The following is a 23660-nucleotide window of genomic DNA, read 5'->3' as shown; positions in this document are numbered from 1 at the left end:
AGGAGACAGAAAGACACCGCTGTCCAGCAAACAGTTGATCCTTTCTCTAACACTCCATGTGAGGAAACAAGACGACCTGCTCATACGTTCATCGTACCTGTCTGTGTCTGCTCCCCTCCTTTCCCCTTCTGCTTCTTCTTCTTCTTGTCTTTCTTCTCTTTGGGTTTGGCCAGCTGCAGCAGTCTGGTGGGGAGCTGGCACTCCTGGGACTTCTCTGCTCCCTGAGATTTAGAGGACGACGAGGAGAAAGGGTTGAAGTTTTTGCCCATCCTCTTAGATCCGAGGCGGAGGAAAGGTTCTTTGGTAGGGGCAGAGGATGAAAGTTCCACCTGTAGAACATCCAGAAAAAGGGAACTTCTTATAGTTCTTGTTGGTCTCATAGCAACCCACCAAACTACAATTACACAAACACACCTCCTCTCTTTCTGTGCTTATTCTGAGGAGCCCTTTATTTATTTTTTTCTTACCTCTTTAGGTTGTTCTCCTGCTTCTTTTGAATCCAGATCCAGGGACCCAGAGCTGGGGAACCTTACGGAGTCCTCAGAGGTGGTGGAGGGAGTTCGCTGGTACCTCTGAAGCTGCTCCACCTGCAAAAAATACACAGTAAGACCAAGTATTTTATCTTTAACCCAGCAGGCACATCCTGAAGGAAGTTCTGCTTGTGTTTCTGGGTCCAAGACTCAGTGACTATATGACCAGCACCTCAGAACATCTAACCACAGAAACCTGTAAAACCTGCACACCACCACAGGAAGTGAACACTGGTCTGAAATAATTTGAACAGGATCTTAAAAGCAGATCAAAGTCTTTCGCTGACCTCACCATGATGTGCATGTGTCAGTGGTGTGTCAACACTGACATAAGCCAACCAAACTCAGACCGGAAAATTTCAACCTGACAACGATTAGCAGCAGACCGATGAACTGCATCTAGCACGTGTGGTCCTTTGCTTAAATATCATCTCACTGAACCATTCATTCATCTTCAACCACTTATCCGGGGCCGGGTCGCAGGGGCAGCAGTCCAGGGGATGTCCAGACCTCCCTCTCCCTGGACACTTCCTCTAGCTCTTCCGGGGGAAACCGACTCCCTGAAAGGGGGCCGCTGTATTGCGAATCAGGCAGTGGTCGAAGGCGGGGGGCCTCAATGACCTGATCTCTGTACACGGGAAAAGGTCATCATCTCACTGAAGGGATTTTAAACAGCAGGAATTATTTTGCCTCTGTTGACTGAGAAACACTCTCCAGTCCAGGCCTTGTCTCAGCTGTCTTTTCCCATGGGGCCGTCCTGCTGTACGCAAGTTAAAAGGTAGCTGCTAATGATTTCTCCGTCCTCACTGAGCCAAGACACAAATCACAATTTTTTCTTGTTATAGCTATCAGTCAATTATCATTCTAGACTTATCACTGGTAACATAACCTTTGCTTCCTCTTAACTCTGTCTAACCTGTGGGTAAGGCAGCCTTCTTAGGCCACTTCCTGTGGCCTGTGGTCTGAGGTATGGTCTGACCAGTGTCTAGGTGTCAGTGAGCTGTCCTGCCTCTTGGATGTAGGAGATTGCAATATCATTATTACAAAATAAGACCCAGGTTGCAGTGGTTAGAACTGTTGCGTCACAGCAAGAGGGTTCCAGGTTCGAATCCCGGTCTGGACACTTCACCTGTGGGGGCATTCACAGCCTCACAGCTGTTTTTGGTTGATCAGACCTCTTCTCACACCAGTGTGGGTGTGCACACACTGACCCCTGCCAGCTGTTACTGTGGCACAAGTTACAGCTGTAACTCTGTGGACTACATGGTGTCTGGTGTGCTCAGCCCGCCCTGAGCAAAGCTCACAGAGAGAGGACCAGGGGGTGAGATGAGCTGTGCTGCTGTTAACAACAGGAGAATAAAGTAAACTGCACTCTGCCTGGGGTCCCAAACCCTTACCTCATCTCTCCTCATGGCCTCCAGTCTCTCAGTGTCTCTCCTTATGGCCTCCCTGTCCCTCTCCAGCTTCCTTTGTGCCTCCCTCAGCCTCTCCAGCTCTCGCTGGTACTCGTCTTTCTTCCTCTGCAGAATCTCTCTCTCCTCCTGCAGCTCCTGGTGCGTCCTCTTGGTTTCCACCTCTTCCTCCCCGAGCCTCTTCTCCCGCTCTGCCAGACCTTTCTCCTTCAGCTCCCACTCCTTCTCTCTCCTCCTCTTTTCTTCCTGGTATGCAGCCTGTTGTTTCTGAAAGCAACCACAGAGGTGTGTAGATGTTATACTGACGGTGAGGCTGTAAGGCATAGGGGTGGGGCTGTATAATACAAATAGAACAAAGCTCTCTGCAGCCATGAAAGAAGGCAGACTGAGTAAACCTGCAGGCTGGCCGCCTCCTGTCGCTGTCTCTCCAAACTCCTGTGTTTCTCCTGCTCGATGAGGGAGGAGGGGCGGGAGGAGGACGAGGACGAGAGCGAGGAAGAGGACGAGTGTCTGGAGGAGTTGGCAGCAAGCCGTTCATTCAGGGCCTGCCGCTGGTCCTCGATGAACGAGTCCTGCTGGACCACCACAGCCTAGAAGCAGGTGAGAACGGTTTTGGCTGAATTATAATGAAAGTAAAGTGAAAACATGATATCTGTGGATGTGTAGGTGTGTTTCTGGTACCTGGAGTGAAATTAGCAGGTCGTGAAGATGTGTCACACTGTGCTGGACCAGCTGGAGAGACACAGCATGAAATGACAACACTATGACATTATGTCACAGACAGATCTCTGGACAAAGACACTTCTGCCCCAGTTTCTCCAAACTATGATGCTAGGAACTGGGCAAAGCTCAGAGGAAGCAGCTCATATACTTACCTCATTGTTTCTCTTTAGCAACATCTGTAGGCTGGCAGTGGCCCCCTGAGACACACACACACACACACACAGACACACAAAGAGCATATTAACATTTTGAGCACATTTAGCCTCCACACAGCCATGTAACATAATGCTGGCAGAGTGAATGTCTGACGTGCAGACACACACACACACACACCTTCTTCAAAACACTGTCTGACTCAGTCCTGCGGAGGTCCAGCGATTCATCCCCCTCTTCCCTCTCTCCATCTGAGGACACAGAAGAAGAGGAGAGGAAGGAATGAAGGACAGAGAGGTGAGTCAGGTGATCACCAGACATCTGTCAGAGGAAAGTGAACAGCAGAGCTGACTCTGGCTGTTTTACCCCGGCTGTCAGGAGCAAGAGAATATCATAACATTCATAAACTGATCTTCCACCTTCCTGCGTGTTGAATAGCCTACATGTTGGACTGTACATGTCTTACTCTTGCTGGTGTTCATCTGATGACTGTCGAAGCCTCCGAACGTCTCAGCTCTCCGGGGCAGACAGACCGGCCCCACACTGCCCCCTGTGGGGCCGGCTGAAACACTGCAGCCTGCTCCACCGAGACCACCGCTGACCAAAGCATGCAGGCTCTCCACTGGAGACAGGAAGACAACATTATACACAGGGTTAACTTTTCATATCTGACACTTGCACAGTACAATTCTCCTGCTCACCTTCTCGCAAGGCGTCCTTTATGATTGGCTCCCCCTTTGTGACATCATCAGGTGCAGCTCTGAACAACATCCACTCTTTGATTGGTGGGTTTGTATCCTCGGGGGCGGGATTACAGTCGCCCAGCTCTCTGAAGATGTGGACCTTTTCCTCCAATAAACAGATGATCTGATCATCTTTCCTCCGTAGGAGCTCTGGAATAAAATACGAATGATTCAGGACCTGTCCAACACAACACGACATGACACAACACAACACGACACGACACGACACGACACGACACGACACGACACGACACGACACGACACGACACACCACAACACACCACGACACGACACGCCACGCCACGCCACGCCACGCCACGCCACGCCACGACACGCCACGACACGCCACGACACGCCACGACACGACACGCCACAACACACCACGACACGACACAACATGACACGACACAACACGACACAACATGACACGACACACTACAACACACCACGACACAACACAACACGACAATACAATACAACACAACACGACAATACAACACACCACGACACAACACGACACGACACGACACGACAATACAATACAACACGACACTACACGACACACTACAACACACCATGACACAACACAACACGACAATACAATACAACACAACACGACAATACAACACACCACGACACAACACAACACGACAATACAATACAACACGACACGACACGACACGACACGACACGACACACTACAACACAACACGACAATACAATACAAGACAACACGACAATACAATACGACACGACACGACACAACACGACACAACACAACACGACACTACACAACACAACACACCACGACACACCACGACACGACACGACACTGTGTGGGTGGTCACCTCGGATCTCCTTGGCTCTGTTCTCCTGCTGTCTTCTGTCCTCTTCTGTCTCACTGGGGACTCCCTCATCCTCGTCTTTCTCCCTGCCAACACACACACACACACACGCACACACAAACACACACACACACACAGTGTGATGTTCAAATATGCAACAAGTCTTTTTTCTTCTTAAAGTCTTTTTTTCTGCTTCTGGACCAATCAGATCATTTGATGGTTTATCACATGGTTTTCTTCAGTACATGACAGAAAACTCTAAAATAAAAGGAAGAGTGTGTGCGTGTGTGTGTGTATGTGTGTGTATGTGTGCGTGCGTGTGTGTGTGTGTGCGCGTGTGTGTGCGTGTGTGTGCATGTGCGTGCGTGTGTGTGTGTGCGCGTGTGTGTGCGTGCGCATGCGCGTGTGTGTGTGTGTGCGTGCGTGTGTGCGTGTGTGTGTGTGTGCGTGCGTGTGTGTGTGTGCGTGTGTGTGCGTGTGTGCGTGCGTGTATGTGTGCGTGCGTGTGTGTGTGTATGTGTGTGTGCGCGTGTGTGTGCGTGTGTGTGTGCGTGTGCGCGCGTGTGTGTGCGTGCGTGTGTGCGCGTGTGTGTGCGTGTGTGTGTGCGTGCGTGTGCGTGCGTGTGCGTGTGTGTGTGTGTGCGTGTGTGTGTGTGTGCGTGTGCGTCCGTGTGTGTGCGTGCGTGCGTGTGCGTGCGTGTGTGTGTGCGTCCGTGTGTGTCCGTGTGCGTGTGTGTGCATGTGTGCGTGCGTCCGTGTGCGTGCGTGTGTGTGCGTGCGTGCGTGTGTCCGTGTGCGTGTGTGTGCGTGTGTGTGCATGGCTCCTCACATGCAGTGCATGGCGTCCTGTATGATGGCCCTCCATGTGTTGCGCTCCTCCTTGCTGCTGGCCAACACCTCCACCATCTCTGGTCTCTCTGGACCAGCTGTGATCAGAAAGAGACCTACAGGAGACAAAACGCTGAATCACTGTTTCACAACAGCTCAGCCTTCGTTCGTCCACTTCGCTGAGTCACATCAGTACAGTCTGTGTGGAAATTCAGCTGCTACAGGTTTAACAAAGGGATGCAATGCTGTGTAAGAAGAAAGGATGTGATCACAAACAGAAAGAATGGAGAGGAAAGAAAATGGCTGACCTCGCTCCTCATTAGCCACTTCTCTGACAATCAGGTTCTGTAAAGAGATGACTGTAGAGCGCTGGTCCTGTGGACAAAGAGCTCCAAATTAAACGCAATGCTCATGAGAGTCCGTAGCATGTGGACGGACTGAGCACACAGACTGCTGCTTACCAAAGACGCAAAGACGTATTTCTGGTCCTTTTCCTGAAGAAAGACCAACACGTCGGAGAGGAGCATGGCATGGACATCTGCAAGACGAAGGACACAGATGATCTGTCTGCGCAGAGTATAAACACAGTATGACACATAATACAAAGCGATGACTGTCTTTCAGAGCAGAGACTGAGAACCTTTCAGTCGTCCAGCAGAGTTTTTCAGCTGCAGCGCTCCGTCGTGCAGCAGCTTCCTCCCTCTGATCAGGTCCTGTTTAGCAAACATCTGACCACTCTTCATCCTCATGATGGACTTACTGTCAGTGCGACTGGAGATCACAGAAAACTCAGGTTTACACTGAGGTACAGAGAAGAGCACTGGTAAAAGACACGTTGGACTGAGCGAGAGGTATCGACCGATCCTGTATATCCAGCGTGGTGCTGTTACGAGGCTTACTGCTTATTAATTAAATAATATATGTTAACTCTCATTTATCCCATGTGTCTGACATTAATGCAGGTAATTCAGAAAACAGTGATTATTACTGTAGTATACAACACTGGTTCCTCATATCGTTAAAGATTTTAGGAATATTTGGACAAAGTGAAATCACAGTGTAGAGTTGTTAAACAGTCACAGTCTGGAACTTTTAACCACATCACATGATCTTCATCAGCTACTACTGGACTTTGTGGTGAGGTTGTTTTCTGAACTTCTGTTTCCAAGGAACAGAATGACCTCTGAGCCTCAGCTGAGAGTGAAGACAGTGAAGGACTGCGTGGGGCTGGGGGTTAACGTGTAGTGTGTAGTTGTGTGTAGGTGTGTGTACCTGTGGATTTCCTTCAGCCTGCGCTTCTTCTCCTGCTCGTTGACTTTACTGTCCACAGCTGCAATCAGCTCTTTGACAAAGCGCAGTGATTCACACACGCTGCTGTGGTCTCCGTCCGAGTCTGTGAGAGGACAGAGGACAGAGACATCCAGCAGTGACAGTCAGCTCCTCTGATTCTCTGATGTACTGTATGAGACTGTGGCTCAGCAGCGACACTCAACACTTGCAGTGAGACTTTTCAAAATCTACCTGTGTGACATTGATTCTGGTTCCATTCAGTGACAGCAGAGTCTTTCAGGGACATATCGCAGGACGTGTGTGAGACCTCACCTTTAGTGTGCTGTAGTATCCTCTGGATCAGAACCGGATATTTGGTGATCCTCTGAGTGACCAACAAAATGCACTCTGGAATACTGAGCCTCCGTACAATGCTGCTGCTCATTGTCCTCTGCAAAGACACAAAGACACACAACATGCAGATGACCTGTGAGGCAGATCCCCTGACATGTTAAATATACAGAATGGCGATGAGAGCGGACCTTAATGAAGGCCTGGAAGCGTTTGTCTTTGGCGTGCAGGTCTTTGTAGAGATTAACGGCCTCACTGTGGCGACTGCAGAACTTCCCATAAACTTTCTTCATACGATCGGCACTGCAGTCTGAAAACTGAAAGGAACAACAACACTCAGACAAGAGGAAGGAAAACCAGCCTTCAAGCTGCTGGATCTCTGGTGAATATAGTTCTTTATAGTTCCTTTCCTCCAGCGCGTCCGTCACAATGTCTCCTGCTCAGGAACGATCCAACTCAAATGAACAGATGCTCCCCAGAGAAGGCAGGCCTCCTGTCGTCTCTATGCTTTTACCTCCGTCTGAGCAGCTACACAACTTCCACACACTGTCAGGACTTTGAAACCTCACAGAAATATCAACCTGCATGTTGATATGCAAGTATCCAAATTCAAAAAGAACTCTATACTGTAAAAATAATGCAGGTACAGCAGAGAGGACAAGTGATCCTGTCTCACTGTCACTCTGATCGGTCTGCGTCATCATCCCTGCATCTATTTTTCTTCTACTTCCTGTTTACCTGGTTGACCAGGACGTCCCCGATGCAGCAGATGAGGATGCTGTTGTTGCTCTGTCCTTGATTTGATGATGCTCTCTTCGTCTCCAAAAGCTGGGTGAAGAACTGTGTGTGCAAGTGCAACAAGTCGTCCAAAACCGGGAAAATCTACAGAAAATCACCAAAAGACGAGACTTTAATCGGGTACTTTAATGATGGTGTATGTCCTTCAGTGAAAGCTCTCCTCAGCTCGCTCACCTTGTCCAGAGTTTCAGTCTCGAGCTGAACCTCCCTCTGAAGGCCTTTATAGTACACCTCAGACATGATCTTCAGTGTCCTCACATGGTGGAACTCTGTCTGGTACAACTCTGTAGAGGGAAACAACTCTTATCTCCACATGCATGGACATGGCAGGACATGTCTGCAGCAGTCTTTCTCCCAACATGAGTCGCAGTGTATTTTACCATAGATCACGTCTTGTCTCTTGATTTCATCTTTCTTCAGCGTTTTTAAGAACTTCTTATCCACTGTGCTGCTCCAGGAATCAGCCTCCAGGTCCTTAATGTCACACTCAAACTCTCCCATCAGCTGACTGTCCATCATCTCAGTGCCTACACACACACACACACAGAAATACTCAGAGCAGCACATGCAGACATCAGCTAGATCAGCTCTGTCAAACAAATACACTCTCTCCAGTCAGGAGTCTCTCTACTTGTTTTCAGTGTGTACGTTGCGTGGACGTTGCGTGGACGTTGTGTGGACGTTGTGTGGACGTTGTGTGGATGTTGTGTGTACGTTGTGTGTATGCTGCTGCTACCTTCATCGGTGAGTGACTCAGTTGAGGCATTGACTTTGCTCCCCTGATGGAGCGAGTCGGTGGACTGAGACAGAAACTTCAGGCCTTTCAGTGGAACGTCCTCCAACCTACGAGGAACAAGAATGTTTTAACAACACTGACTCTCAGGAAACTGTTGTCATCTAACAAGAGACCAAACACAGAGCTAACAGAGAGAGAATGTTGGAGTCAGATTCTTCAGGCACACACAAAAACCACCCCACCTGAAGGACCATGGTGCTCAGCAGCAGCATAAAACCTATAAACCAGCTACATGTTGTGTTTATTTGTTTTGTTGTTGTTGTTTTCTGACCTCAATGGGTCAAAAACAGGACAACAGAGCTTTAAACGAATGTTTAAAGAAGCAGAGTGACAGGACATCTCATCTCACGAAAGGCAAAAGTGTATTTACACTGATGTGAAGCAAGTTAATGTGTGCTGTTAATAGCATATGTACACAATTCCACAGATGTTCTGAGTGAGGCAGTGGATCAGTATGATGCTCCAACACATCTGGACACTGAGAGTCTCAGAGGACTGAGTCACTGTGTGTGTGTGTGCGCATGCGCGTGTGCATGTGTGTGTGTGTGTGTGTGTGTGCGTGTGTGTGTGTGTGTGTGTACGCGTGCGTGTGCGTGTGTGTGTGCATGTGCGTGTGCGTGTGTGTGTGTGTGTGTGTATGCGTGCGTGTGTGTGTGTGTGTGTGTGTGTGTGTGTGTGTGTGTGTGTGTGTGTGTGCGTGCGTGTGTGCGTGTGTGTGTGTGTGTGTGTGTGTGTGTGTGTGTGCTCTCCTCACCCTGCTATGTTGCTAGTGGAGATGCTCTTGGCAAGGTTACTCTGTTGGTTGAAGATGCTGGGGTGTCTCCTTGGAAACACTACAGGAAGCTGGTCGTCAGGGGTGGTTACCACGGAAAACCGTTCCCGTGATGATGAAGAAGATGCGGATGATACAGACGACGCTGAAGATGTAGCTAGATATAAAAAAATGCTAATTTAGGACTTCCTTCTTACTGTGTAACATGTTAGTGTGTGCTCACTCAGTGACACTGTTAAATGCACAGTTATACAAACTGTGTATCATTGGTTCTCAAAGAATTCTTACATTTGCTCCTCATGTTAACAGCTGACCCAGGAGCAGGTTCTGGCACCAGCGACTGCTGCTAAAGACAAACACAGGACATCATTATGAGCAAAGTGCAACGTCTGGTCTTTGACATGAAACGTATGTCGTCTGTGAACGTGACTGGGATTGTGTTTGAAGACTCTGACTGGTACTGTGTATGTGAGTCCATCTAAAGCAGCAGGTTATAGATTCAAATAAGGGACATGGTTAGCATTATGATATTATATTACATTATTATTCCATGTTATGCCGACTGATATCACAGATGTTTATTGTCCCGGAGCAGAAAATCAGACTGAAGCTGATGTTTCTTCTCTTTTCACCGTGTGTGCAGGTGAAGAGGTGAACGGCTGGACTCAGAAACATTTAGAGAAGCGGTGCACTGCAGGTGTGTGTGTGTGTGTGTCTGTGTGTGTGTGTGTGTGTGTGTGTGTGTGTGTGTGTGTGTGTGTCGGACCCACCTTCGCTTTGCTCTTTGTACAGACAGACGCACTCTCTCTGCAGCTCTTATGGACATGAATTCCACAGTCTGCAAACAACACATGAAGATCGTCACACAACAGGCGCTTTCATCTGTACAATGACTTCACAAACACAACACAACCTACTGAGGTGCCACTGTCTGAGAAGATAAGCTACAGCTACACACACACACACACACACACACACACACACACACACACACACACACACTCACACACTCACACTCACACACACACTCACACACTCACACACTCACACACACACACACACACACACTCACACACGCACTCACACACACACACACACTCACACACACACTCACACACTCACACACTCACACACACACTCACACACACACTCACACTCACACACACTCACACACGCACTCACACACACACTCACACACACAAAATGATCTCATTCTCCCATTTCCTGCACACACACACACTCTGCTGTGCTCTCTGCACACAGTTTCCCTCCACACTAACACTGATCTTGTTGCTATGACAACACACACACAGAGTGATGCAACAGGCGGTGAGACTAACTGAGAAGTTAGCAGAGGGTCCCTCCGCTCATGCTGCTGTTCATGGGGATCCACACACACCAGCACATCTCAGACTTTTAAAACAAAAATACTCCACATCAGCAGAAAGAGTGTGAAAGCTGCCGCGCTCGTCTACACAGAGACGCTGCCTACATCCCTCTGCCCCTTCAAACCTCCAACTTCCTGTTAGTTTGACTCTTCTAATCTACATTCTCACAGTTTGTTCAAAGATTCAGGAACTTAATGCTTGTTGTCTTTCTAAACACTTACAGAGATATGAGCTGTGTTCTCATGTTCTGATGTCAGTTCAGACACAGCTACGTTCTACCACAGGCTTCAAGTCTGGAACGCATCAGATCCCTCTGGATCAAACTGAAATCACTGGGCAGGAGACGTCTGGTCACACCACGTGCAGATTAACACATGCACCATTTCCTCCTGTATGTTTGTTAAAAACTACAGTGTTCAGCTGTTTTAGGAAATTACTGATTCTTTTTAAAAACTGAAAAAATATATGTGCGAGGTGTTTTTAAAGGTTTATTTTTCTTCATTAGGAACCAGTGAGCTTGGAGCTGAGAGGTGATGACCAGCGGTATCTTTTAAAGGATATTAATCAGGGAAGCTGCGTGAAATAAGCAGAAATAAATCAGTGGTGTGATGATTAATCAATCCTCTGATTGCTTGTTTCCAAACATCCTCCTGACCTGAGCGTGACACTCACTAAGTAAACATGCACAAACGACAGAGACAGAGCGAGCTCCCACTTCAGGATGTTTAGCTGAAAACATTATAGTACTCACACTAATACTACTACTGATAATAACAAGAACACTTCTGGAGAGATTCTGAATGTGCTTGCTGCTTGGAGTGTGTCCAGGATGATCCGCTGTCAGTCGCTGGGTATTTGTGGACGTGGGTGTGAGGGCGCACTCATCCACGAGCACTTGAAGGACTATGGGTGATGTTGTTTGTGGTACTGACAGTCCTGCTAACACCTCAGGCCACGATGTGAAGATATGGCTGATAATAAAACTAGTGCACTGACTGAAGTAACTCCACGTGAAACACAGTGACTGTAATAAGAAAATAACCTGCTCACATCACATGTGACGTGTTGTGAAATCAGTGTGAGCTTCTTACTTTTTATTTGTGATTATTACAAAAACAATGTGACTACACTGAAAGTACCAAAGGAAATGACTACAAGAGGAAGAAGTGCCCACAGAGGAGGAGAAGGGATAAAAAGAGGAAGAAGGGAACCAAAAAGAGGAAGGACGGATGGAGAGAGAGAGGGAGGAAAGTTAAGATGAGACAGAAGAAAACTTCCAGGCTCTCAGAAAAGAGAGAATGGAAGGAGAAATGAAAGAAGAGGGACGGACAAAGTAGAGACAGAAAGACAGAGGTCTGAGTGAGTCTTACTGTTGCAGAGGAAAGTGTCCTTATTGTGCAGAGGTTTGGTGCAGTGCTGACAGGCTGTGGAGGGACATGGACTGACTGGGATGAAGACATGAGCATTTGAACTCTTCTTCTCTTTCTCTTTACTCTCTCGTTCCTTTTCTCCTCTTCGCTCCTTGTCTTTCTCCTGGAAGCAGTCGGAGAAAGACACAGACAATCAAAGAGAAAATATTCAGGCTAATCTGTTATTCAGACAGAATTTTAGAGATTTTACACATTGATTAAAAAGGAAAACCTGAAATATCACATTCAGATCCTTTGCTATGACACTTGAAATTTATCTCAGTGGCTCCTCTTTCCCTCGATCGTCTTTGTCTCTGCACCTTGACTGAGAGCAGCTGCTGCTTCAGATACAGAAAACCTGAAACTGACAGCTGGAACAGCTGGAACAGCTGGAACAGTTAAAGTTCATGTCACATACTGATTCTGTACGTGTTCCTTTACTCATATGAATATTTCAATACACAGTTTGAACTGAAGGATGTTTTCCACACAGAACAGAAACACTGCTGACGTTAGTATCAGTGCTGGTCTGGCTGCTCAGATACAGTCAGAGGAAATCATAGAGGGAAACTCACCCTGTCTGTATCTCTGATCTCTGATCAGCTCGTGTTGTGTGTGTGTGTGTGTGTGTGTGTGTGCAGATAACACTTGTGTAAGAAGTGATGCAGGTCTTTAACACACTGTGCTGTGACTCACTGCTTCCATCAGCCCAGTCAGGGCTGCACTGACATCAGGGACTTTATGCTAATTCAGTGTGCTCTAAAAAAAAAATCGGTCTCATGTCAGCAGTTTGAAGCATCATGAGAAACTCTGCTATCTTTTTCATCTGGGTGACTGCTGCTGCTGCTGCTGAGTCTTTAATCACAGATACAGACAGCTGCTCATCTTCTGCTCTGATGACTTTCATATTCATCACAGAGCAGAAGAGACACACACACACACACACGCACGCACACACACGCACACACACACACGCACACACACACACACGCACACACACACACACTTTTCTGATGTTAGAAGTGAGTCTGACTGTACTTCTAACTTTTCTGAACAGTCACACACCTCATGCACTGATTGGTCCATTTCATTAAAGTGACTGTGAGACTCCTGTGTCACAGACAGACACACTGCAGATAAATGTTCGTCCAGGACTCTCACATCACAACCACTGTGTGTCTTATGATGAGACAGGAAAAGGTTCTCATGTTGCAAATGTGATGAAACAAGCTCCAGGGTGAGGAAGTGTGCGTCTCTATGCTGTGTTCACCGTACGGAGGGAAACGCTGAAGTCATCGGTCAAACACCTGCTAATGATGTGTTTCCTCTTTTACTGCACCTTGTTACCAACAAACAACCTCTTCATTAAAAACACCGCATCCTCACACCTCATGGGAACAACCGTCCCCTTCATCATCATCACAGTCATCATCCTCATTTTCACACACACATCATCCTCTTCTTACCTCATCTGAGTCCGTTTCTCCTCTCCACCTCACCGAGCGACTGAACCTCTTACTCAGCATGGCTGTAACAGTACTCCTGTCTCCCTCTCTATACTCTGCCTGTCTGTCCACTGTCTGCCTGTCTGCCTCTAATCCTCAGAGTGAATCCCACCTGCATTTCTCTCTGTCTGTCCATCCTGCTGTTGTCTTCTTGATTCTGTCATTGTGTACAAGCTCCTCCGTCTGCTTTCAAATCAGGAAGTGAGCTAGCATAATAACATCTGCATGTTAACACACACACACACACACACACACACACACACACACAGTTCCTCTTTCACAGTCTGTCTGCAGTGTTTGCAGAGCTCCTGCCTTCTTCACAATGTCACAGTTTCAGCATAACTCCCCCCAACCCCCCCTCCACACACACACACACACACACACACACACACACGCACACGCACACACACACACACACACACACACGCACACGCACACACACACACACACACACACACACGCACACGCACACACACACACACACAAAATGTAGGCTGCTATCTGATGACAAAAATTTTAAATTGCAAATATTTCATGATACACTGTTTAGTTTAATTTATTCAGTTTTACATCTTTTTATCTTTTACATCTGTTTTGTTATTTAATTTACTGTTTGTTAAACAGCTGGATGTTTTATCTTAATAAATATTTGTGGGGTTTTCTGTTCTATTCCTCTCTTTTTATTCACTTATTTGAATATTTAGTTTCACTTCAGTTTGTATTTACTTTCAGTTCTATCTTCAGCTTGATAGGCAGGAGACACATTCTCCCTCTGCTGTATCTGGGATGCATGAATGAAATGCACAAGTTTACATGGTGTACAGGCAGTGGCATGAGTAATGCTCGCACTGCAGTAAGAACAGCAGGACAACAGGCTGTTTGACAGGACAGTGTCCCCCGTTGCATTCATGTCAGCACATATCCATAAACATGCTGCGGGAGTCCAAATGCACTCTCACCTTGGTGATGTCACACTGCACCATCAGCATGACAGATCAGTACGCACACTGTTTCCTGACAGTTCTCATGATGAGCACGATTTATTGAACTAATAAAAGATGAATCCTCTGTGGATGTAAATGTGAGACATGGAGTTGTACGGTCCTGTGCTTGGACCAATTCTATTCACATTATATACATTTTACTTTGGCAGCATTATTAGGAAACATCACATAACCTTCCATTGCTATGCAGACAATACCCAGCTGTACCTGTCAGTGAAGCCAGAGGAAACCAATCAGCTCAGTAAACACCTGAGTGACTGATCATTCTCTGCGATTACACTCAGATAAAACTGAAGTTACTGTAATTTGCTACAGGATATGTCTTTTAACACCTAACACCATTCAACATCTACATTCAGATCATATTCTCCTGTGTTAGTTTCTGCATGTTTGCCTGTAAAATCCAGAGTAGAATTTAAAATCCTCACTACAAAGCCCTAAGGCACCATCGTGTCATCTGAGGAGTTCATAGCACCCTATGACCTGAACACTGCACTCCCAGAATGCACCTGTGGCTCCCAGAGTCAAAAAGAACAAATGACAGGGCTCTGAAATACAGAGGGCTACATCATGGATATGAGCTACAAGAACCACACGGAAACCACAGAGCTGTTTAGACTTCCTGTTGCGTGATGTTGGTTCATGGAGACCGATGATGACACCACCTGACCGGTGTCTGTCTCACTGTTAGCTTCACTGTGTAGGCATTTCTGACAAGAATAAGCCGGATGAGAGGTCACAGTGACGTTGACCTTTGACTTCCAAAAAAATCGAATCAATTCATCCCTGAGTCCAGTGAACGTTTGTGCCAAATTTTAAAAAATTGCCTCAGGGGAACCACGTTATCACGTTCATAAGAACAGGACGGATGGACGGATGGACACAGAAAAAACATGGCTATGACTTTCACCATGTTCATCAGTGTCTTACTGCACACACGTCCACGTGTCATGTGTTCCTGCAGTAAAACACCAGTTACAGGAAGGTGGAGAATATCACCATCATCACTGTGCTTTTCTCTAATCTCAACCAAACATACTACTAACTTAACATCCTGCTTCAGCCGAAACACCTCTGCTTTACAGAGTTTAGATAAATATGGTTTCAAATGTCAACAACACGGCTACAAACGTCACACCAGAGACTGCCCAACATTTCCTAACACCTCAGTCAGACGAAATGAAAGGTGTCTACATACCCAAGGCTTATTTCTGCCATGTGCTTTCTACAGGTCACTGTGACACTCACCTTTCCCTTCTTACTCATCTTACTGCGGAGGTAGCTGAAAGTGCGGCTGATTTTCGGCCCTCCTCTTCCCTCAGTATCGCTCCGCAGAGGGCCCGGCTCCTCCTCTGAAATACTGACAAACAAGCACAGTCATCACGCAGCCAGTCAGCTGACGCTCTCTGCCAGAGGGTAGCATCAACATACAGCCACCTCAGCATGTCCCTCAGTAACACAGCTGTGTTACATGTTACATTCTGATTTTGGAACATTTGGAAATGATGGTACCATGCACTGAATGACATGTATTTGAAAAGTTACCGTGTTTAAAAATGAAAACATCATCCACAGACAGACGGGGAAACAATCCTATATCTGACAGCAGTAAAGTAACATCAGTTTCCTTCTTACCTGTACTCCAGTGAGCCGGAGTTGCTGGAGAATGAGCTGAGCCCTACAGGAAGCAGAGAGGACAGCCATCATCGGATCAGGCCAGCACCAACGTGCTGAAAGCTACGTCTGCTCACTGACATTTGCTCAAGAGAAGAGCTCTGATAGTAAAAAAGGTTAATACCAAACAGAGAGGGGAAGACTGGTGGGCTCAGGGTTATTACCAGCTAACACACAGTACAGCAGACACCTTTCAACGTAGCAAGTCCAAAAAAACCTGAACATCAAACTGGTTTCGGTCGTGTGCAGCGTTCAGTATACAGCAATCTGTTCTGTGCAGCAGACAATGTCCACGCAAACCAAAAGGTCAGAGGTCAGTTAGCAGATGGAAAAGATTAACCTGACAAAGGAGACACTGCTGTACACTCTCCTGATCCACTTCTCAACACTCCCATGATTCACTTGTGTCAAACGTCTCGTGTGAAAACAAAGAGAAATGTTTAGTCTGAGCTGTAAACAGCTGACGGCCTCAGAGGACACAGGAAGCAGGAAGTGTCTCTGTCTGATTCTGCAGCTCCACGAGCAGGTGAGGACATTTTAGTCGGCACTTTGCTGGGCAGTGTTACAGGACGCCACACGGACAGAGGAAACACTCATCATACTTACTCTCCTCCTCCTCTTCCTCATCACTGGAGGAAGAGCCAATAGAAAAGAAGTGTCTACTTTTGGGGAGGAACGGGGAGAAACTGAGGGAAAAGCTGATTCGTCGCTTTGATCGAGGAAATCCTCTCACTAAAAAGTATGGATGGGTGTAGCAGGATGAACAGATGGACAAGTGAAAGGACAATTTTACTGCATGAGTTCAACAGTCCGTCTAACAGACAGGAGGAAAGGATGAAGAGCGAAGCAGCAACTCACCATCTATATCACGGTGACTGATGGTAACCATGGAGATGGATTTGGTGAGGGTTTGGTGATGGAACATGGCAGGACAGCTGGTTGTCATTGACAGTACGTGATGTGACATCTAAAAACAAATGTTGGAAAAAAAATATAAATAATTAAACAGAACAACAGCTGGGACGTGTGGGGGGTACGAGCAGATCAGCGGCTCAGACAGAGCCAACAAGCTGACCCCCTGCTGGCCCCTCCCCCGTTTCACACAAGTGTGGAGTGAATGTTTGAAGTGCAGCGGAGCTACAAAACACCCTGAGCAGATCACAAAGAATATAAAGACACACACCTGGCTGTCAGTGCTGGTGCCGTCTCCCTCTTGCTCCTCCTCAGTGAGGGACACCAGAGAGCCCCTGTCCTTGGTGTCCAGCCGCAGACTCCTGCCTGCAGCCCGCTCCTCCTGATCACTCAGGCTCGGACTCTGAGCCTGGACTCCTTCCCTCTGTACCTCGAGACCCTCCAGACTGTAGCTGGGTGCACAAACACAACACAAGAACACAAACGACTGTCTTTTATCTTTTATCCCACTGTGCACTTGCTTGTATTGGGTGATGCTGTGTGTCCTTGAATGGGAATATTCAGATGACACATAACCAGTTTACTGTCATTGACCTGTACTCTTTACCTTCTGCTGTCTATTTGCTCCTGATAAGAAGGATGCAGGTTGGATGGACACCAGCTCATACTGGAGAAATGGAAAGACAGAGGGACGGAGAACGGATGATGGAAGATGAGACAGACAGAGATGATTAGATGTTTGTCAGAGGAGATGGATTAATGATGTCGATGGTATCACAGTGAAAGGATGTGTGTGTGTGTTGTGAGCCTGCTGATGTGTGGACAGCAGCACAGGCGGAGGAGCTGTGTGGACGTAAGCTCAAGACTCTGCCTCTGGCCATGAGTCACTATTCAGGAACTCAGGCTGTCTCATGTGGACAGGCCTGGACACTGGCTCTCACACACAATCCACAGCAGTAACAAGAAGAATGTGCTGGGTGATGTGTCGATGAAGCAGGTGAAAGATGAAAGGTTTACCTTCTCCGATGGAGGGGGGGCTTCACTCTCTTCACCTCTCCTGACAGGCTCTTCAATGAGCTGGAAGACGGGACAGATGGTCTGTTAGTGGACAGAAAGAAGAGACGCATGTCTTTTGTCTCACTCAGTAACCGACTCCTTTCAGATTCTCTGATTATTTTGTCTTGATCTTCTCTTACAAATGTTTTTCAAACATTTGTAAGAGAAGATCATGCAGTGCATCATGCAGTATGTACTGCAGTACATGCATGTACTGCAGTACATGCATGGCACTGCAGTACATGCATGGCACATGCCAGAGAACCTGGCTGTGGTGGGGTTAGTTACGCTCCTCTGATTGGCTGTTTGAAGCCCGGCCAGTCCCTCAGGTGCTCGGGGGGTTACTACATATTGTGCAGTCCTCACGATGCTGACTGACTGTGTTGGAAACCAGTACCTGCGCTGTGTGAGGTCAGTATCTGCAGCTGCATTGCTCCTTCCTGGCTCCCAGCTGTGACGACGGAACGGAGACAAGGATCGAATGGAAGTTCGGAAGATGGCAGAAGAGACAGGATTTTCTGGAAGCTGGTCTTTTTTCTCTTCTTCTTCTCCTCCTACTTCTGTCCCTCCTCCTCCTCCTAGGATTCAGAACAGAAAATGATGATCTTGTTGTGTATGGTGACGTTTTCCTTGTTCAGAGGGGAATGGCTTGTGTGAAACACAGCAGGTGATATAGCAACAGGATTTTTTCTCATAGACCTTAAAGTTTGGATCACACAGGATCCTGAGCACTGAGCACACACAGAATGATAAAAAACAGAAAATCCTACACACTGATCAGTGACAACACTGTAAGCAGCTACCTGTTCATACAGTTAAAATGTGTGCACACACACACTCACACACACACACGCTCAGTACATGCAGGTGCACAGTGTTACTGTGGAACACTCAGAAACAGAGAGTGAGCCTGGAATCTGACCCTGCTCTCAGATCCTTTGGTGACAGTGAAAGCTCAGAGGAAACGGAGGAGCACACACAGCGAGTGGACACTGTCTGCATTACCTCTGTCCTCAGTTTCTGACTTCCAGGACAGCCTGGAGCCCTGAGGGGCCACACTGCCAGGTGTGTCCTCTGACCAAGCCACCTCACTGGGACTGAGGGCTCCCTGCACTGATGCATCATCTGTGGAAGAGAGGGAGACACGAACCCCTCTGTCCCCTCGTCCATCACAGGGGGGAGGCTCAGGCTGGAGACGAAATGAATACAAAAGAGAAAAAGTTGGTAAACAAACAAACAGTCTCACAAGAACAGACTCTGCAGCATCAGTCATGGCTTTTGGATAAATACAAGTCTAACTAAGTCCAATTCACAATGACGGTGCTGCAACATAAAGTAGGTCCCTGAGTGGGACAAAACCAAACCAATTAACTAAATTAAATAAATAAAATAAAATAAAAAACTAGAGAAAATAAAACACCAGATTATCCATTCTGATTGCCTGAGGCTCGGACACCACAAATGTTCAGTTAACTGTTGATACCATTAAAAGAAACACACACACACACACACACACACACAATAAAGTTTGAAGAATCTGAATCTGAAAGCAAAGTTTTGTTCTCCTCCCCCATTTTTCAGTCTTTTGTTCTTACAAAGTAATTTGTTCTTTTAAAGAATCCACATCTGACTGAGCCAGTGAGAGCAGGCAGTGGCACACAGCAGCCTCCTGTAGCTCAGACACATGTGGAGGAGCAGGCCATGGAAATGGCCTCTTCCAGAACAAATGAGTCACACGGAGCTGATTACACTCTGGAGCAGTCTCCCAGCACCACGCATGGAACATTCATGGTTCTCTACAGAGTTCTCTGTAGAACTATCCACACACGTTTTACACACTACATCAATACTGATCCTTTCTCTAGTGAGAGAACTACACTCAGCGACACTCTAAGGTTCCACATATCTTCCTTGTTACTATGACGATTACGACCCCGTGTCCATGCACAGTGTGAAACAGCCAGGTTTCCTCTGGTCCCTGCCAAGCTGCAGGGTAACGTGTTCCCAGGTCTGTTACATAACACTCAGTTCACCAGCCTGTTTGTTCCTGAGCCTGACGGGAGCTGAGTGTGTTCCCAGTGCCAGCTGCTGTGCTGACCTAACACCACAACACCAGTTTTTATGTACATTATATACACGTGTGTGTGGGTTTTATACCTTTTTAAAGACACCGTCATCCAGCTCAGCACTGACTTTAAGGCTGTCTCTGTCTGTGTGAAACACACACACAGACACACACTCTTCTCCGGCTGGATGAAAGTCTGAAAGGAAAAGCAGAGGAGAGCAAAGTGAGGAGGGACACGGACAAAAACACCTGGGTCAGGGATTATATGGTGCAAAGTCTGAACATGTGACATGTTGCAGCCCTGGTTGCAATCCATGCAGACAGGAAGCTGACCTCATATCATCCAAACCACAGAGAGCCAGCTCGAGCGTGTGTCTGAAACTCTCTGCTGTACAGAGTCATCTGTTGCATGGTAACTTCACATCATTATCTAACAGCATCACATGAAACCACAGAAGCTGAACACACACACACACACACACACACACACACGTCTGACCCACAGCTGAGATCATGCTGTGCTTCTTATGTAGGCAACATTTATTGATGACTGGTGCCTGCGTTTGACTTCAATTCAATTCAGTTTTATTTACATAGAATTGTCCACAATGAAAAACTGTCTCAAAGAGCTTTACAGAGGCCCAGAGTCTGACCCCAGATCAGCAGACACAGCTCCCTGTGAACCCGGCTCATATGGGGGACTGTCCTGCTGAGGGCCGGGCTGGGTGAGAGGAGGAAGAGGAGGAAGATAGGACAGCTGGGAATGGAGGAGAGGAGGAGAAGGACATGCAGCATATGGAACATGATACACACAGGAAGTGGACGATGTTAGAGGGACAGCATTCAGATCCCAGAACAGTGAGTGGATCCTGTGCTCAGCAGGTTACAGCTGTGATAGGAAACAGAGCACAGGAGCAAACAGCTGTCAGGGTTGGTCATTGGTATTGTCCTCTCTGTCCCATCGTCCTGTGTCTGTCTCTCTCTGGTCTCTCTGTCTCTGTACCTGTCTCCTAATCTATGTTTGCTTCTGTGCTCTGTTTATAGAAAGACAAAGTCTTTCTATTAATTGCAAAGCTTCATTTTTATTGTCGTAACACTGAACAGAAAACGTAGCACACACAGAGAAATTAAATATATCCATTATTCTCTTCAATCAATCATTTTCATCAGTCATGTCCAATTAATTGTTATTTAAGGAGTTTAAGGTTTCCAGCTGTGCTGGTTTGGAGTTTCAATGACTTCATGTGTGTATCAGTATAAGAAGAATGGAAGAGGTTTGTAATCCAGTGATGTGCTGCAATTTAAACAAGAAAAAACCAAACAAACTTAAAACTGCCTCTGTACATGTTTGGCTTTCATCTTTTTTTATGATGAATTCAAAAACCAAACGTGTGGTTTTGGCTGATTCTTCCATATTCATGCAGCAACGTCCTGAAGCACTGATCCAGTCAGCCAGCTCTGTTCAGTGTTTATCAGCGAACAGGACGCAGAAATAAATATCGTTTAAGATGTTTCTCTTGATTTCTTCTCTTCCAGTGAATTAACCGTTCGACCGTCTTACCTGCACATGATGTCGCTGAGCTGGGCTCAGGGCTGGGCTGGACAGGGCAGAAAACATCTGTCTCTCTTTGGATCTAACAGACAGAAGGAAAGAGAGGAAGAAGAGGGAGGAATCATTGATGAAGAGAAAACAGGGTCATCATCTTTTCACTGGTTGGAGGATTGACTTGTTCTTAAAGGCGTCTTCGTAGGTTGTTCATGGAGAGATGAAGCAGAACTCCTCTGTCTGTCAGAGTCTCACATCTGTATTAGAACATGATGTCATCACACACTCCCACAGGCGATGGTGTGAGCATATCAACATGAACCAGCGGAACCACACACACTAATACACACACTGATACACACACTGATACACACACTAATACACACACTGATACACACACTGATACACACACTAATACACACACTGATACACACACTAATACACACACTGATACACACTCACAAGTCACAAGCATATGATTGTTCCACCCATGCAACAAGACACAGCTGCTCCAGTGTAAAGTGAGAGAGACGTAGGAGGGGCGTCTCTCACACACACACACACACTCACACACACTCACACACACACACACACACACACACACACTCATGCTCTGAGCCCGCCTCCTTCACCCTCTGGCTCCTGCTGATACACCTCCTCAGTGATGTCACTCAGGTGACTCACCCCAGGTAGATCAGACCCGGGGTTGGGTCCCAGCAGCAGAGGCTCTCCCTGCAGCCTCTATGGGTTAGGGTTAGGACTTCATGGGCTTTGCAGCCCCAGTAGTGTGTAAACACAGTGAGCAGTGTCTACACTCCACTGTAACTGGCTCACAGCTTGCTTGTTAGCACCACCATGACAGCACCGTGTCTGGGCTCAGCATTGACTGGTTTCTCAGTGATGGATAGGATTGCTCAGGAGACAAGCTCTTCATGTCACAGAGGATCCACCTACCACTGAATCTACTACCACTAAAATCTGACTTTAAATATCTGACTCTGATTTGTGTTGTTGGTGTTAAACTGTATTTTCAGTGATGCTTACAATTACAAATGTTCCATTATATTTACTGTTAATTAGTTGAGCTTTATTCATTCAGGAAGTCGTAGTAAGGAGCCGTACAGAACGAGCCTGGGGCTGATGGGAGACTGGATGGTTTCATCACCATGAAAACGGACATTACAGAGTTCAGTCAGAAAATAAATCGTATACAGAGTATACACAGTGTCGCTTCTCATCATGTGAGCGGACAGTTTCATCTTCTATCTTATAATGTAAATGGCTTACAGATGGAACAGGGCTGAGTGGAACGTGTTGTGTATTCATGTGTGTGTGATGTGTGTTCGAATGCATTTTACAGTCACCCCACTGGTCTGTTGTGTAACCCCCGTGGGCAGAGCCATCAGAGTGACCTCATATTTAGTAGAGTGACTGCCAGTCAGTGAAGCCAATGGCTCCTTTGTCCCCTTGTCCACTTGTCTCAATGGATCTGTTGTCCTCACTCCATGTTGTCCTGCTCTGTCTCTTATCAACATCCTGCAGACAAGAGATCTGCACAAAAGAGCGACTCTCCAACACGCAGGAGACAACAGGCAGCACTGATCGGCCTGCAGCTGAGCCTGAACATGCTGGGTGTGTGTACGAGCACTGGCTCAGCTCTGTTTCATCCTCCATACCAGCGTGAATGGAACCACGTCTGCTCTTTACTGAATCTCCAGCAACAATGTTATATTATCTCACATCAGCAGGCAAGATGATGACTGATGCTAAGTGGATCTCTGCTGGACGTGACACACACACACACACACACACACACACAAATATGCAGCAATGCGTGATGCTGCCATGTTGATATGGACCAAGAAAAATCTCTGAGGAATG

General features: G+C 46.9%; 1 protein-coding gene across 7 annotated transcripts in view; it reads right to left on the bottom strand.

Moving 5' to 3' along the window:
* akap13 (A-kinase anchoring protein 13) overlaps window positions 1–23660 on the bottom strand; it is a 61277-nt gene that overhangs the window by 3709 nt on the left and 33908 nt on the right. For 2 of the 7 annotated variants that reach the window (XM_041037582.1, XM_041037585.1), the window contains exons 12-46: window positions 21795–21867; window positions 20326–20429; window positions 19174–19357; window positions 18566–18746; window positions 18130–18210; window positions 17720–17779; window positions 17384–17564; window positions 17059–17167; window positions 16162–16204; window positions 15775–15886; window positions 11979–12141; window positions 9991–10058; window positions 9509–9566; window positions 9203–9377; window positions 8389–8495; window positions 8033–8179; window positions 7827–7936; window positions 7593–7736; window positions 7046–7171; window positions 6837–6954; window positions 6507–6627; window positions 5875–6005; window positions 5696–5772; window positions 5543–5609; window positions 5236–5350; window positions 4410–4492; window positions 3520–3711; window positions 3285–3440; window positions 2999–3069; window positions 2818–2862; window positions 2624–2674; window positions 2338–2532; window positions 1928–2209; window positions 468–587; window positions 98–329 (exon numbers count right to left, since the gene is read on the bottom strand). In XM_041037582.1, coding sequence (XP_040893516.1) covers window positions 98–329; window positions 468–587; window positions 1928–2209; window positions 2338–2532; window positions 2624–2674; window positions 2818–2862; window positions 2999–3069; window positions 3285–3440; window positions 3520–3711; window positions 4410–4492; window positions 5236–5350; window positions 5543–5609; window positions 5696–5772; window positions 5875–6005; window positions 6507–6627; window positions 6837–6954; window positions 7046–7171; window positions 7593–7736; window positions 7827–7936; window positions 8033–8179; window positions 8389–8495; window positions 9203–9377; window positions 9509–9566; window positions 9991–10058; window positions 11979–12141; window positions 15775–15886; window positions 16162–16204; window positions 17059–17167; window positions 17384–17564; window positions 17720–17779; window positions 18130–18210; window positions 18566–18746; window positions 19174–19357; window positions 20326–20429; window positions 21795–21867 — 4282 coding nt within the window. The remainder of the gene's footprint in view (window positions 1–97; window positions 330–467; window positions 588–1927; window positions 2210–2337; window positions 2533–2623; window positions 2675–2817; window positions 2863–2998; window positions 3070–3284; window positions 3441–3519; window positions 3712–4409; window positions 4493–5235; window positions 5351–5542; window positions 5610–5695; window positions 5773–5874; window positions 6006–6506; window positions 6628–6836; window positions 6955–7045; window positions 7172–7592; window positions 7737–7826; window positions 7937–8032; window positions 8180–8388; window positions 8496–9202; window positions 9378–9508; window positions 9567–9990; window positions 10059–11978; window positions 12142–15774; window positions 15887–16161; window positions 16205–17058; window positions 17168–17383; window positions 17565–17719; window positions 17780–18129; window positions 18211–18565; window positions 18747–19173; window positions 19358–20325; window positions 20430–21794; window positions 21868–23660) is intronic. The other 5 variants (XM_041037583.1, XM_041037587.1, XM_041037586.1 and 2 more) reach the window with 5 other exon arrangements.

Source organism: Toxotes jaculatrix, chromosome 5, assembly GCF_017976425.1.
Source record: "Toxotes jaculatrix isolate fToxJac2 chromosome 5, fToxJac2.pri, whole genome shotgun sequence".
Taxonomy (NCBI): Eukaryota; Metazoa; Chordata; class Actinopteri; family Toxotidae; genus Toxotes; species Toxotes jaculatrix.
This window is presented reverse-complemented; position numbering and strand designations above follow the sequence as displayed.